At 39.6% G+C, this 15,659-nt stretch overlaps 2 protein-coding genes across 3 annotated transcripts in view; both read left to right on the top strand.

Moving 5' to 3' along the window:
- LOC6584367 overlaps window positions 1-15,659 on the top strand; it is a 109,974-nt gene that overhangs the window by 3,179 nt on the left and 91,136 nt on the right. The window contains exons 1-2 of one of the 2 annotated variants that reach the window (XM_032732286.2): window positions 9,196-9,354; window positions 9,463-9,591. The exons of the other annotated variant lie outside the window; for it this stretch is intronic. The gene's annotated coding sequence lies outside the window, so the exon portion shown is untranslated. Of the gene's footprint in view, window positions 1-9,195; window positions 9,355-9,462; window positions 9,592-15,659 lie in introns of those variants that run through there. 2 annotated transcript variants of the gene reach the window in all.
- On the top strand, window positions 1,534-3,660 carry LOC6584370 (exopolyphosphatase PRUNE1). Its single transcript, XM_002009990.4, has 2 exons — window positions 1,534-1,942; window positions 2,027-3,660. The coding sequence occupies exons 1-2, from the start codon at window positions 1,868-1,870 to the stop codon at window positions 3,164-3,166; spliced, it is 1,215 nt and encodes a 404-aa protein (XP_002010026.1). The 5' UTR covers window positions 1,534-1,867; the 3' UTR covers window positions 3,167-3,660.

Below are 15,659 nucleotides of genomic sequence, written 5' to 3'. Positions count from 1 at the left end.
AAATAAAATAAAAATCGCTCAACTTTTGTGCGTCAAAAATATGTGATGTTGTTTAAGTTCAACGTGTGCAAAAGTAATTTACCAAAGCAGCAGCGTAGCAAGCATTATAAATCACACGTTCTGCCAACTCCCCCTCCCACTGTTCAGCAGAGTGCCAACTATAACTGCAAATACGCACACACACACACGAAGGACTCTCTCTGTGTCTATGTGTGTGTGTGTGTGTGTGCGGCAAACGCGTTACGTGGGCAGGTCAAATGTGAAAAGTCAGCCAATTCGGACCACATTTGACAGACAAGACGGCGGCGTGACTTACTGTCCGTGAACTGCGCCAAGCCTAATGCCATACTGAAAGCCAACTCACTCAAACACACACACACACACACGCATGCAGACTATGAGTACTATGATGAACGAATGAAAGTTAAGCAAAGCGTGTTTCTATTCATTATATCAGTAATTTATTTAGAGTTATGTTTAAAATATTTTGGATATATGTATGTATTTTATTTTTTTATTATATTCTTCCCCAGATTGAAAAATATTTTAATTCATAAAATACAAAATTTATTTTGGCAATGACAAATTATTTTCAATTAACAATATATAAAATATTAATAAAAAAAATAATTGATTATATTGATTATATAAATTAAATTACCGAAATATACAACCTAAAAAGAAAAGTAATATTCAATATTAAATGATTAGAGTATTAAATATCATGTATTATTTGGGCCTAATAAGAATTGGCTAACAGTGTTTAATTATTTACGAACAACCAAATTTCGTTTGTCATATTATTATTTATTTGATTTATCATGTCAAATGTTAGCCCTAAGAAAATTAATCAATTTCGTCAATTGATCCGAGCTTATCGTAAAGATTTCCTCGACACGATTTCCAATAATTTTAATAAGCGTTCAGAGTTCTTTCTTTAGTCAATTACTGTCATCGATTACTTTTTTCGATAGCCCAAATAACTGCTGATGTAAAACTATCGAGAATTGCATTTCACTTGCTGAGCAAGCCTAGTACGCCCCTTCGCTCAGCTGGCAAATGTTCTCTCGCTGTCAATCGCACCTGCAGTAGTGATGTAAATTTCATCGATGAAAATTCGATGTATGACTTTCCACTTTGATTATAAAACGAATATTTTTTTTTTTTTACTTTTTTACTGGTGCTCTCATAACGTTATTATTATAAAAAAAAAATTAAAATTAAAATAATAATAAAAAAAAATACTTAAAAATAAAAAAAATACTTAAAAATAATTCACATTATTTAACAAAAATAAAAATCAGCTTTCATAGCAGTATTTTGCATAAAGCTTAACTTAAAAATATTTAACATCGGAGAGATATCTTATGCTTTCATAGCAGTCTTATAAATTTCACTAAAATTAAACAGAATTCCATATTATATTAGAGGGAACAGAAGATGCCATCAATGGAAAAAATTTGATTGCAATTTTGCATAAAATAGGATAGTTACTTTTCATACCTTCCCAATAATAAAAAAAAAAAAAATTATTAAAAAAAAAAGTTGCTTTCAAATGGGGTTAAAATCGAAGCATCGTTCCACATCGGTATCAGCGAAAACATCGAAAAACATCGGTAAACATCGGTAATAAAACATCGATGATCGATGCATCGATGATTTTTTACATCACTAACCTGCAGCAGCAGACATCGGCCAAGGCCTAGCACACGAGAACAAAAAGCACACAGCACACGTCAAGCTTCATTGGCAATAATAATTACTGAATCAAGTAGCTGCTGAGAAGAGAGCAGTATCTGAAAACTGAAATACGAATGTCATTCGATTGAGCTCCACTGTGTTCTGTTGTTCTTTTCTGGGTTTTATTATGGATAAAAGTGAGGAGAATTTCCAGTTGGACTTTTTGAGTTTCTTGGAGAGCTCACAACGTCTGACCCAGTGGGTGAGTAGTGGTTGCAACTGATGGTTGTCTTTGTCGTTGTTGTTGTTGTTGTTGTTGCATGACTAAGCTGCACTGGAATTACAGCGGCCCACCGGCGGGCCGGAGCTCATGTACATTGCGCTGTCGAACGAGAGCTGCGACCTGGACTCCGTGGTGAGCACGCTGGCCATTGCCTTTTTGCGCTATCGCAATCCGGGCACACTGCACCACAACTGTATGCCCGTATTGAACATGATGCGACGCGATTATGCCAGCAAAACGGAGGTGCGCTTCCTGCTGGAGAAGCAGACCATCACACCGGATCGCCATCTGGTCTTTCGCGACGATGTGCCCGAGGAGCTGCTGCTGCGCAGCCGTTTCATTTTGGTGAACCATCATGTGAGCCCGTTTCACTACTGCACCGAGGAGGTCTACGACTACCGGCCCTACCAGTGCGAGGCAGCCCGCCTGCCCATCTACTGTCAGCGCATCATGCACCCGATGCGCTCCTGCGCCGCCCTGATAATCGAGCGCTACGACAGCCCCATCTATAACTATACGAGTGTGCGCTGCCTGCGCGTCTTCGAGCTGCTGCATGCCGCGCTGCTGCTGCAGAACTGCAACTTTGTGATGGATCCGATCGATCAGCTGCACACAGTGCGCGACTTCCAGCTGCTGCTGTATCTGGAGAAGCAGCTGGGCCAGCTGGATATGGCGCAGCGAACGCAGCTCTACGACACCCTGATCAATGCCATGTTCGATCTAAATGAGCTGACGCTGCCGCAGATCTTGCGGCGCGAGTTCAAGCTGCTGCGCGCCAACAATGGCCTCCATTTGGTGCGCATCGCCCAGTGCTGCTTCCCCATGGCCGTCACCCGTTTCATCTCGTTCGAGTTCGCCCAGCTGGCCCTGCAGCAGTTCGCCGCGGAGCACAGCTGCGACTTCATCATGCTGCTCGGCACCAGCGTGCAGCCGGTTGGCGGCTTGGTGGTGAAGGAGCTCGGCCTGATACCGATGGACTCGCTGCGCGATGTGGAGGACAGGCGGCTGTTCGACCACATGATTATCAATCTGAATGCCTCGATCGAGCCGATGCTGGCGCTGGAGCCGTATCGCGGACTCAACTTCATGCAGGGCGCGTTCTTCTTCATCAATGTGTGGAACGTGCAGTTCCAGGATGTGGTGCAGCTCGTCCAGCGCATCGTCTTCAATTGGGTGGCCAAGGACAAGACCTTGCCCGTCTAACCGGGCATTACATCTCCCCAATCCTCTACTTCATTATCGTTTATATTCTGACACTGCCTGTGCCTCTGCCTTTCCCCTTGCCGTTGCTGTTGTCGTTACTCATATTACACATCTAATCCATCAACACGGACTCAGTTAAGACCACTTCTTGGATACTTTTACACGCCAGCCGAGAGCAGCTAAAGCTAAAGCTTAAGCTCAAGCTGAGGCTGAGGCTGAGACTGACTTCCTTCACCCGAAACTTTTCTCTCGTCGGATTTCCACTTGAGCTGACGCGGCGCAAGCCTTATGGACCCAAACCCCGGAAATGTTTCCGTTCTTACTTTTCTTTTTGTATTTGTATTATTCTATTTTGGCTAATGCTTTATATTTGGATCTTGATGTTTGAACTTGGGCGAACCTGGGAAGTTGATTTCAATAAATGCAAAAAGTCCTCTGCTCCCGATCTACGACATCAAATCTCTTTGGCTTGATACATACATAAACATAACAAATTTAATTTGCTTTTTTGTTTACAAATCAACAATTATATCATTATGGCATGGCACCATAAAAAATTGCTGCAAAAATAAATGCAGGTTTTTTTAGTTAAAAGAATTTTGCTCAATTTTTTCACAATTGAATTGGCAAGCAGGCAAAAGTATTCATGACTAAATGCTTTGTTCGCATTCCATAATTCATCATTATTTAATAATTTATATTCAATTATTGCGATCAAAATGCATGATAGATGTGCGCACAGTTTGTCAGTGTATGTGTGTGTGAGTGTGTGTAGCAGGAGTGTTTAACCCAAGCGTTTGCATTTAAATTATGATTTACGCACACTCAAAGCCGGGTGGGGCAGAGGGTGAGGCAGAAGGATGGGGAGCACAGCAATCAGGTTGAGAGATTGCCAGCCCTGTGTGTGGTTGATGACAGAAGGGTAGAGAGCAAGTGGGAGAGTGGTGCTGGGTGGTGCGAGGTGGTGCCGCCTGCTCGAGCCATTATACAATGCATTAATCTAATCATATGAGCGAGAATATGCCAGTTGCCAAATTCATGAACTCTAAAATGGAGTTTTATATGCGAATGTGACCGAATGAGCAGAGAGCGAGACAGAGAGCGATAGAGAGAGTGGGAGAGTGTGAGAGAGTGAGAGGCTGGCAAAAGTATTTGCAACTTGATTTATAAGCACGCTGATGTCAGTTACGTGCGCGCACTCAATAATGGCAGCGCAGGTTAGCAGGAGACGGCGAAACTGTTGGCTGGAGCAGGAGCCGAGAATTGTATCTGTTGTTGTCTTGCTGCGCGGGCAAACAACAATTGGCAAAAAAAAAAAAAAAAAAAAAAAGGACTCTCGCCGCCATTGCTCAAATTGCTTGCAACACTTTTGCTTTGACGGTCGCCATTTGCCGTTTGGCTTTTATAAATCGCTTAGACCCCGCACCCAATTGTTGGGCTGCCAAGCGCCCCACGCCCCACGCCCCTCGCCCCCGGCCCTAGCCAGCTCCACTGATAACGGCGACAAGTCAAAGACACCCAGAACAGGCAGCTCGGTGACGTCAGCCAGCCGAGAGTCGACATTATTCTCGGGCGCCACTCGAAACACATCCATCAGCGACGCATTTGTATGAAGAGCTTAATGCTCAGCCGCTCAAGGTGAAGGCAGCAGGTGAGCGACTGAGATAGAGAGAGAGAGGGAAGAGGAGAGAGTGAGAGCTACAGCTTTTGCTGTTGCTGCCTGTCAGCCTAATTGTTCGACTGCACGTCTTTTTTTCGCCTCTCCCTCCCTCTCTCTCTCTCTCTCTCTCGCTCGCTCACACTCGTCTTCGTCTGTCTTTGCTTCTCACTCTCCCTCGCTTTCATTTGATATACACTTGCCGCGAGCATAAAAACTTGAACACGTCTTCAGCTTTATGACAGTTTGCTCAGTTTTTTCTTCTTCTCTTGACATTTATAGAACTATATAAATATTGTGAAGTGTGGCTCAAGATGTCTCCGAATGCCATAGCCAGATTAAATGAATTTATAGTCGAAACAAATTGTAATTTGATTCTACGTAATTGGCTAACAATTTAGACTAATGGAATGTAGAGCTAGTGACTTATAAACAAATTTGAATTTTTGTTAGTGTAGAGTGGACCACTATGATAAAGATTTTTGCATCTTATCTCAGGAACCAGATAAACATAGGTGATACAATGTTCCAAGACACGTTAGGCATCCGTAAGAAAATTAATCAAGTCTAACTAAATGTATGAAAAAAAAAATAAATAAATAAAATATAAAATAATAAATAAATAAAATAAATAAAACAAAAAGCCTTCTATGGCTTTGAATAAAAAGGTTGATGTTTGCGTTTTATACATTTTTTTAAATCAGGTTGAGATCTTTATGAAGACATGCGCCAGGCTATAAATAACATAACAAAGATAATATATAAAAGCAATTTTATTAATATATTTTAATTTATTAATTATTATTATAAAAAAAAATAAATAAATAAATAAAAAATAAAATATAATACATAAAAATTGCATTTAAATAATTTAATAAATTAATTGAAAAAAAAAAATTATTAGTATTATTATTTTTTGTTTAATGATTTATGTCCATATGAATACACAGCTTCGATCCTTTAAGCTCTTAAAAAATATATAAGCATCTCTCTTTGGAGTCATAAGCTTTGGTTAAATCTTTATGAAGATCTCTCTTTGGAGTCAAGAATGTTTTGGTTAAATAGAAATGATGATGTCTCTTTGAAGTTAGGAGAGTTTTCTACAAGTTTTGAAAGCAAGAGAATTTTCTAAAATCTTTGAGTTGTGGTGCGTTTGCAAAATTAGTCCCAATGCTGGCAATAAAATTTCTGACTGATGTTTATGATATTTAATACAGAATCTGAAACATTATTGTCAACATTTTTTTACATTATATACAATATTTATAGATAATATACAAGATAATATACAATTGTTTTAGTTACATTTTTGCAAAATACCCATGCGAACCCTCTATAAAATATCTAAATGTATTCGCATATTGAAGTTTTCTGTTGCTGCGCACTCTGCACTTCTACTTCCTGCAAGGACATCAAATCGTCGTTGGCTTGCTGAGAGCTGAGAGCTGAGAGCTCCACGCTCCGACAGTTGTTTTGTCGCTTTCTTTATTTTTCATTATTTCTGTTGTTTTTTCTTGCCGTGTTTCTTGTTTACCATTGCATACTTTTGTGCGCTGTGCGCGTAATGAAGATAATTGCTGTTAAGCGCATCTCTAAGCGGATTTCAGAGCCATGCCTCACAGCCGAACAGAGCCCAGCAGACAGACCAGCTCCCCTGCTGCACGGTATTTACCTGTCTGCGTTGTCAACGAAACTTTTAGCATTTGACTTTCATTCGCATGCCCTACAAAGACAGAGAAGCAGCGAGGGAGCGAGCATATGTAATGCGTTCTGGTCTGTGGCTCACTTGATTATCTCTTAAGTCATATCAACGCTAAGAAAATGTTGCTCGCATCCATATTTACCGAATATAAACTCATATCTGGAAAACAGAAGAATTTTTCTTAAGCTTGGCCTCTAGGGGAGCAGCCAGGAATTCCAGCATCAATATAGTCAAGCGATACCAGTCCAAGATAACGATTCGTCATAGACGAATTAAAATGAGGATAAATATATATAAATAGGCTATGTGTCTAGAAAAATGATTTCGCTCTAGGACTTTTAGAAAATACCGAGCGAAGGCATTTAAAATAGTTCTAAATATATAATAGATAGACAAAAGGGAATGTGAACAAAAGAAATGAGTTTGAATAGAGCTCAGACCGGTTATTTATAGCTAATATAAATAATATATGTATAGCTATTAATTGCGACTAAGACCTAAATTTATTAAAATTATTAAGTAAAAAAAAATATTACTAAAATATATACATTTATATAAATTTAATATATGGTTTTCTTTATTTAATTATAATTAATTTTTTATTATAATTAATTATATTTAATTTTTATTATTTCTATATCAGTTAACAATTCCAGTATTCAACATATATAGACTCTATTTCAATATATATACTCAACTTCCATTTAGAGCATTCAACATTCGTCTAACTCTCTCTCTCTGGTGCTTAACAGTTTTATTTATTAATTTTTTAGTTGCGTCGCTTTTTGCGTTTCCCTTTTTAATTTCCACTTGCCGTGGGTATGTGAGCGCCCTGGCTGTCTGTCAGTGGGCGTGGCAGGGCGCTTTTATTTCAAAGCGTGCACGAGACTTGCATTAATTAAATTCTTTAGACGGCCATAAAAAGGTGCTGCCTTGTTTTCCACCCCTTTCTCGTAGAGCTGCCGTTGCTCTCATGCTGCTGCTTGCTCTTATTATTATTATTCTTATTACTATTGCTGCAGCAGCAGCAGCAGCAGCAGAAGCAGCAGCAGCTGAAGCGGCACCTAATTGGCAAACTGCTTAAAGTAGCTGGTAAACGGGGCGTATGCGTGATCCGGCCCTATAAAACAATCAGAGTGTGGCAAAGACTCTCAACTGCTGCAAGTCGAGTGGGCCGAATGCGAATGTGAATGCGAATGCGAATGCGAATGCGTCTCCATTGTCCAACTGCTTCTCTCGCCTTACTTGCGTCTGGCTTTGCATATTTCCGGCTTCCGTTTTGCTCGTTCTTTTTTTAGCAGCGACATTGTCACGGATTCCTGGCTAACTTTTGTGTGTATCGAAATTTGGTTCGGCTCGTTTGTTTGTTTGCTTTCTTTCGAAAAACTTGTTTACAGCCAGCAAATTATTGTGACAGACGCCAACAACATTTATGATAAATATAATAATCATAATGATAATGACAATCATAATAATCATAATAGGGCGAAGGGGATTGGCTTCTTCGTCATGTAACAGGTAATTGTTTTCGTGCCTGTCGCTCCGCTGTGCCCATTTGCCTGTTTTCTTTATAAATTCAGTTTGCTTCTTCTACTTCATCTGGTTCTCCTCTGCTTCTTCTTCTTCTTTTTTTGTTGGTTTTTTTGTTGGCTTTATTCCTTTGCTGCTATGGCATAATTTATTATATTCCTTGGCTCGCATTTGCATAAATATTTTAATTTGCATTCTAACAAAATGGGAATTTTGTTGCGGCCTGCGCAACATAATCTATTATATACATATATTTATATTCTTTTTATCTATATAAATATATATGTACATATATATATATCCCTTGCAATTTTCTCGATGGAAATATAAAAATATCTAAATATGTATGAAAGTAATAGCAAAAAAAAACAAAAACAAACAAAAAATGAGCTGGCAAAAGAATTGAATTTAAATTCGAATTCTGTCGAGTGGCTTTAAACCCACTTTGCTCCACTCAAGCGAATGAGCAAATTTCTTGGACAAAGCCACCAGCCAACGCCAAAGCCAAAGCCGAAGCTGAAGCCAGAGCCATTGCGATTTGAGGCGCAACAAGTAAATCAATGAAATATGTATATATTTTATGCAAATGATGCAGCTGAGCACAGAGCAGGAGCAGCAGGAGTTGTAGCAACAACACAGCAGGAGCAGCAGGAGCAGCAAGAGTAGCAGCAGCGGCAGCAGTTGTGTAAGCTTAATTTGTGATTTCAATTAGCTCTTATGTTGTTTTAATTAAAAGTAATTTCGAACAGCATTCAATTGCAGTGCACGCAGCCATTAATGCTTAATTCCATTCAAATTATGTTTCTATTAACTAACAATGCCTTTGACGTGCCTCAATTATAATTATTATTATTATATGGATATTGATTTGATATTGTATACTCATTCAAGTGAAAGTCAATTGAGTATATTGCTTGCATCCTGCTCTTCGCTCATATGACATCCAATGCATATAGCGTGATTTATGGGCGTGGCAGATAGGAAAATTGATCTGACCGGACTAGTGCCGTGAATGAGTATTCTGCAGTCGTGAATGCTCTAGCGTTTACTGCTCTGCTTCATATTGAACAAATTTTCTGATGAAACAAAAAACTCTTTGCGAAATGTAATCAACATGTTTTTGAATTCCCTGTCAAAGTTTGATTTGAGCTATGCTCGCTTTACGGATATTTTTACAAGTGAATATATTTGATAATAGGCAGCATAAAATTAACAAAAATCTAAATTTTTTAAAACTCGTGTGGAGCTGGCAAAATATTTCTGCATAACTTTTAGTTAGGCAAAAGTGTTCGAGGTACGGTAAGTTCCTACAAATCTGCTGTTAACCATGGATGATTGATGTAGTTATGTATATATTTATATGTATGTATACGTGTATACATATATATATATTTTAATTATATACAGCAATACATAGAGCTATCCACGCACAAGCGGACTCACAATTGACAAGATAATCTATATCGAATCCGTATCGATTTAAGAGATTCGACTTAGCAAGATCAAAGATCAAAAACTCAAAGAGCGACTGAGCATGTAAGTTAAATTTGCATTATGTTAGAGTTCTCCTAGAACTGCATATACATATTAACAGAGAGTTTGATCTGACTTTATTCAATGGAGCTTGCTCTAACTGAAGTAGAGGCAAAGCTCTCGCCTCACCTCATATTGACTTTGCTTATTAGCAAAGTTCAAGCATCGTCTGATATTGCCATTTACTTGCTTGATCTCTCTCTCTCTCTCTCTCTCTCTGTCTCTCATCTGCCTTCGTATGAGTAACACTTAAAATAAATACTCCGCCTACCACATCTAAATTAATCATATATTAATCCACATGCTCCATATCAGGCATCCTGCTCATATCGTATTTCCCCTTTTATAATTTCAATATCCTCGCGCGTAATTGAATATCCGTTTGTTAGCACTTAACCAACACTATCGCCTGTCAATTATCGATTGGCAATTTTAGAGCGAAGCACCACACACACACAGACATGGGCATTAAATTAGAAAAGATGCGAGCCGGGCAAAACTGAATTTGTGCGGCATCAAACGCGCATAATTTAATAAGAGACGAGGGAACACTGCCCGACGGCGTTTGTTACCCAAAGTAGGCAATCACTTTATTATTAAGCCAGACGCACGCACACACACACACACACACTGGCACACCCACTTCACATATATGCGGAGAGAGAGAGAGAGAGGGAGACTTCATAAAAAAGCAAACACAATAATGGCATCAAATTTGAAGATTTGATGCGGGAAAATGCTTTTCACGTTTTCAGCATTTTGGTGGCTTTTGTGCGTGTGTCTAGGCGGCTTATTGATAGATAATATATTTATATTTAAATAACACTTCATCATCCAGTTGTCGATGGCGCTTATTTCACTGCCTCATCTCTCGTACAGGAGGGGAACTGCTAGAGGGAGGAGGGCGGGTTTTGTCGCTGTACAAACGAACAACGCTGCGTATGCGTAATATTGTTTGCCCTCATGTTGCCAGAATTGAAGTGTTGAAGCGAGCGATTGCGGCAGCCTTATAAATAAACTTGATCCATTACACACATACAATTTGACTCCGAGCTGTTGGGCTGTTGGGCTGCTCGGTTTGCTGGGTTGCCGGGCTGCCGGGCTGCCGAGTGCCATAAATTTGGGCTTATGATTTTATCCCTTTTATTATTGGCCACGCCCCCTGGGAGGAGGGGGAAGGGGGGTTGCGAGGGAAGCAGAGTGGCTCAGCGAGTGCCTTTGGCCAAACATTTTCATCGCATTTTCATTTTCATTTGAGGGCAGGCGCTGTAACATTCTCGTTTTCGTTTTCGTTTTCATTTCCATTTTGTTTTTGGCTTTTGCCTGTGCGCTCAAGCGTAAAACAACGCTCACAGAACAGAATCACATACTCACACACTCACACACACACACACACACACATGAGCAGCGCATTGTCAGCTTTTTGAGGAGCTTAGGGCTTTGCTTGAAAATAAATAAACTAACAATAAGGCAGACAAGCAAATTAAACACACACAATGCCCGCAACTTTCGCTTTGTTCGCATTGGTTTTCGCCTTTCTTTTTTTTTAGTTTTGCTTCTACTTACACTTCTTCTTCTTTTTTTTTTGGCCACAAAGCTGCGCAAAAGTTTTTTAGCCATGTTAGTTAAGGCCTGCAATCAGCCAGCAGCAAATCAAACAAAATTAACACAATATAACAATAGGATACTCGAAACGAATGCCCTTGACAATGCTAACAGTGCACACACATGCACATACACACACTCACATACATATACGCATATAATAAAATCACATATCAAACGAACCACAAGGCCGTAACGTGAACCAAATTGCTCCACACCAGAACTTGACAGACATTCGAGCCTCCACTCCTAAACATTTGTTATTCGAGTTTGTCTCACATACATATGTAATATACGTGTATACACTTTGCTGAACCTGAATCTATGATTACTAAATGAAGCATCAGGGATCATATGACTGTTAGAAGTAGTAGTAGATAAATGATATTTGATAATCGATAATTATTGACTTTGGCAATAATAATAGAAAGATGGAAGGAGCGATTGACAAGAAGATTGACAGAGACTTTGACAGGTGGATTGACAAGCAAATTTACAGAGAGAGAGATAGAGTGAATAGACATATTAACAGAAGGATTGAAAGTCGGACTAACAGATAGAAAAACAGATTGGCAGACAGTTAGACAGACATATTATTATACTGTTAGACAAGACAGGCATATTATTATATTGTTAGACAGCTTGCTAGATAGATTGACAGACGGATAGAGAGATTGATAGACAGACAGAGACACATATAGATATATACAGTCTATCATATAGATAGAGATATATAGTGGCAGATCAACAGACAGATCTGCAGATATATAAATAAGCCGACAAACAGATTAACCGACGGAAAAAAGATAGCTTAAGAGACAAATAGATAGATATACTGACCGATCGGCAGACAGATAAACAGACAGGCAAATAAATTGACAGACAGATTGACAAACAGACAGACAGACAGGTAGACGGTTAGTCAAACAGACTGACAGACAAAAGTCATTTTGATTAACGGATAGACAAACAGTCAGATAGATTAATAATCAGATAGAGAATCTGAGATTTCTAGATAGACCTTTTCATATTTTGCACTTACTTTGGCTATATTTTGCACTTAAAATTGGTTAATTCAACATAATTTACTGAATCAGTATTATATTACTAATATTTTACAAGGTTTCAAATTTCAATTATCCCTGAGAGCTCTGTTAATGTTCATTTCGCGAATCAAACTTATCAACATTTTCGGCATGATATAACTTTTGAAATGCACTTTTCACAACTAGCAAGATTCCGCGCAGACATCAAAAAAATATTCATTGTGCGCGTGGACAGAGCGCAATCGCTCGGAAATTAATGGCTCAAGCATGAGCTGACAGATGCTTAAAAGTTGCTGTCAGCCAAGCGATGATCGGACGGCAAACAGAATTAAAGCTGTGTAAACTGTAATTGTATATTTAAATGTACGTATGCATATATATTTATGTGTGTATATGTACATTATTAAAAGTACACATATACAATTGCAGGCATTACGGCTAGTTATGTCCCGTTGGCATCTGTCGATAGCATTTGTGACTGATTTTATATGATATATGTATGTATATATGTGTTCTCAAGAGATTATTTTATTGAACCATTATCTGTATGAATTTTTGTTTGTGCATGTGTGTGTGCGTGCGCTCATATGGGTACTTGTGCGTGCTCGTAATTATGTGCTACATCATCTTTTATGAGCATTCATATATATATACGATATATATATACATACATATACATACATATATATCTTTGGCGTTCATTTTCAAGTGTTTCAAACAGGAAATGTTCATACGTCCCATTCGCTGTCGTTGATCCACAGGCATAGCCAACCCCAGTAGCAAACTGCATGCCCTCAGCTCCGCCCCACCCACACAGCCAGTCTCCTCCCACACTTCCTTCCTTTCTTGGCCATGCCCCGCGCCTCGTTTGTTTGTGTTTAATCTCGTTTTAATGCCGTCGAGCATCATCGTAAAAATTATTACATTAAATGTCAACGCAAAGAGATTGCAAGCAACATCCAAGCAAAACACAACAGAACGACGTCACATATAAAGAAATAAAGAAACTGAGAAATGAAAAGAGAGTGAGAGAGAGTGAGAGGGAAGTACGCGAGTAGAGAGTATAAAGAAAAGCGGGCAAGCTGTTGGTTTAAGAGGGTCGTTATTATTAAATTTTACACACACTCGCACACATATAGTATGTGTGTGTGTGTGTGTACGACACACACGTACTGTGCACAATAATAAAATGTGCGAATATATGCCCAAAAGACATGCGACTATCTCGCTTGCACTCGCCCATACAGACGAGAACTTTATGCCCCGGCCACTAAAATTCAATTTTTACAAGCATAATATGTTGCAATGGCAACACTGATGACACCCACCAGTGCCAGCACAAAGACAGGCAGACAGACCGACAGACAGACGGACAGGCACAGACATGCCAACGCATGCACATGTAAGCAAACAAACACACACACACACACACACACACGTGACTGTGACGCACCTTTTGCTGGTTTCTGTTCTCTGGCTTTGGCATTGTCTTTGCCTTTGTATTTTGTCTTTGTCTTTATCTTTTGTTGCTGGCATCTCACTTGCTGTTGCTTCCTCTTCTAATTTTTTCGTTTTTTTTTTTTTTTGCCGCAATGATTTTGGCAACTGCCAACTGCTTTTTATGTGTCGCACGTTATTAAATGAATTCAAGCGCGGAAAATTGCCAGCCAACCAAGACGACCCCCCGGCCAGCGCATCAAAGCTACACCTATACACAAGCGCACAACACCTTGTGACACACACGAACACACGAACACACGCACATGCACGCACAGCTGCCCGCAGCCATTGAGCTTTTAAATTGTTGGCCCTTTTGTCAATAGCCGCCAAGCCCCATAAAAGGCCCATCAGATGCCATTTTTCTGCTTCGCTACAAATTGAAAATTTCAGAAATTCCAGCTTCCGTTTTACAGCAATGCCACCACCCACTGGCAAAGGCATTGGCATTGGCATTGGCATTGGCATTGGCAATGGCAATGGCAATGGCACCGCCATTGGCACAGCCCAATTCGTTTCTTATCTGGCACTTGGCGACTGCTTAACGCCTCATTAGTTTAATAAATATGGCACAGCAGACAATAGATCTTTTATATTTATCTCTAACCGGGGAGAGCGAAATACATAAAAGGCAGACCAAGAAAAGGGAAAGAACGCAGGCAGCAAACAAATATTTGAGTGCCAAAAATACAATTCTCAATTGGCTATTAAAGAAGGCTGTCGTTGATACATCAAACACTTTAATAGCTGCACAATTTACCTGGCAGTTGAGAAAATTAAACGTAATGTAAGCAATTCATTAAATTTAAAAAAAAAAAAAAAAAAACAGATAAATTAGAGTTGGAAAATATAATTTAAATCGACGCGAATTAGATATAGATTCAAATTGAAGAAGTGTATTAAATAAGTGAATGTATTTGTAGTTAAAATGTATACAAAATGTATATATATAATGTATTGACTCATATTTATGCGACTGTTCATCGCTCTGGTTCGCTCTTCCGCAAAAGTTGTACTTACAATCTTAGGCTTAACATAATAATACACACACTTCTGGAATATATAAATAGCTAAGCACACTCACTCACACACACACACACTCGCACACTCAACCAGCTTGACGTGACCAACTCAACTGCTGTTGTTGAGTATGCGGAGCTGGCCATTAGCCATTAGGCATGCTGCACTGCTTCAAGTGTCATTGCACTGCTTGGCACTGCTTGCAGGCTGGCAACTTCCGCTGCATGATCAAAAAGTGTAGCATACTTTTATGAGCCGGCTAGCAGATACGCCTCAAGCTGCTTATTAGCCACACCAGCTTTGTCACACACACACACACACAGCCACACACGCTCACTCGAATAAGCTGACATGCATATGTATAGGTCTGAGATATGTAACTAATGAGGCGTATAATCATTGTTATGTCAACAGTTTTCCTGCCTTTTGACAAACGACTCACGCTCACACGGCAGTTAAGCATCATGCTCTGTGTCTGTTTGTGTCTCTCACTCTCTCTGTCTCCCTCTGTGTGCGTGTACGTGTGCGTGTGGGTGTGTGTGTTGAAGACACTTTTGGGGCACAAAAAATCTACTTGCACATGTCAATATATATATATATCAGCAACAAAGCTACACGCCTCACTTGTCCCCCACCCCCACGCACACACGTCCCGCACCAGGGCATGTGTCGAAACTTTAGAGCATGAGCTGCAGAGAAAAAATGATGATAACAAAAAAAAAAACAGAAAAGCAGAACGAAAATAGAAGATAAACTTCATTATTATCATCGTTATTTCCATCACTGTTCTTGTGTCAAGTGACAGTCGCACCGCCACAGAGCCGGCCCAACACCTACGACAGAAGCGCTTACACCGAAAGCGAGAGACTGAGAAGTAATTGCTGGCAGCCAGCATTATGTAGG

Source organism: Drosophila mojavensis, unplaced genomic scaffold (genome assembly GCF_018153725.1).
Source record: "Drosophila mojavensis isolate 15081-1352.22 unplaced genomic scaffold, ASM1815372v1 contig_136, whole genome shotgun sequence".
NCBI classification, from domain to species: domain Eukaryota; kingdom Metazoa; phylum Arthropoda; class Insecta; order Diptera; family Drosophilidae; genus Drosophila; species Drosophila mojavensis.
This window is presented reverse-complemented; position numbering and strand designations above follow the sequence as displayed.

Coding starts and splice junctions, on each gene's coding strand:
- LOC6584370 (XM_002009990.4), top strand. CDS start 1,868: ATGGATAAAAGTGAGGAGAATTTCCAGTTGGACTTTTTGAGTTTCTTG. Junction 1,943..2,026: donor CACAACGTCTGACCCAGTGG/GTGAGTAGTGGT, acceptor CTGGAATTACAG/CGGCCCACCGGCGGGCCGGA.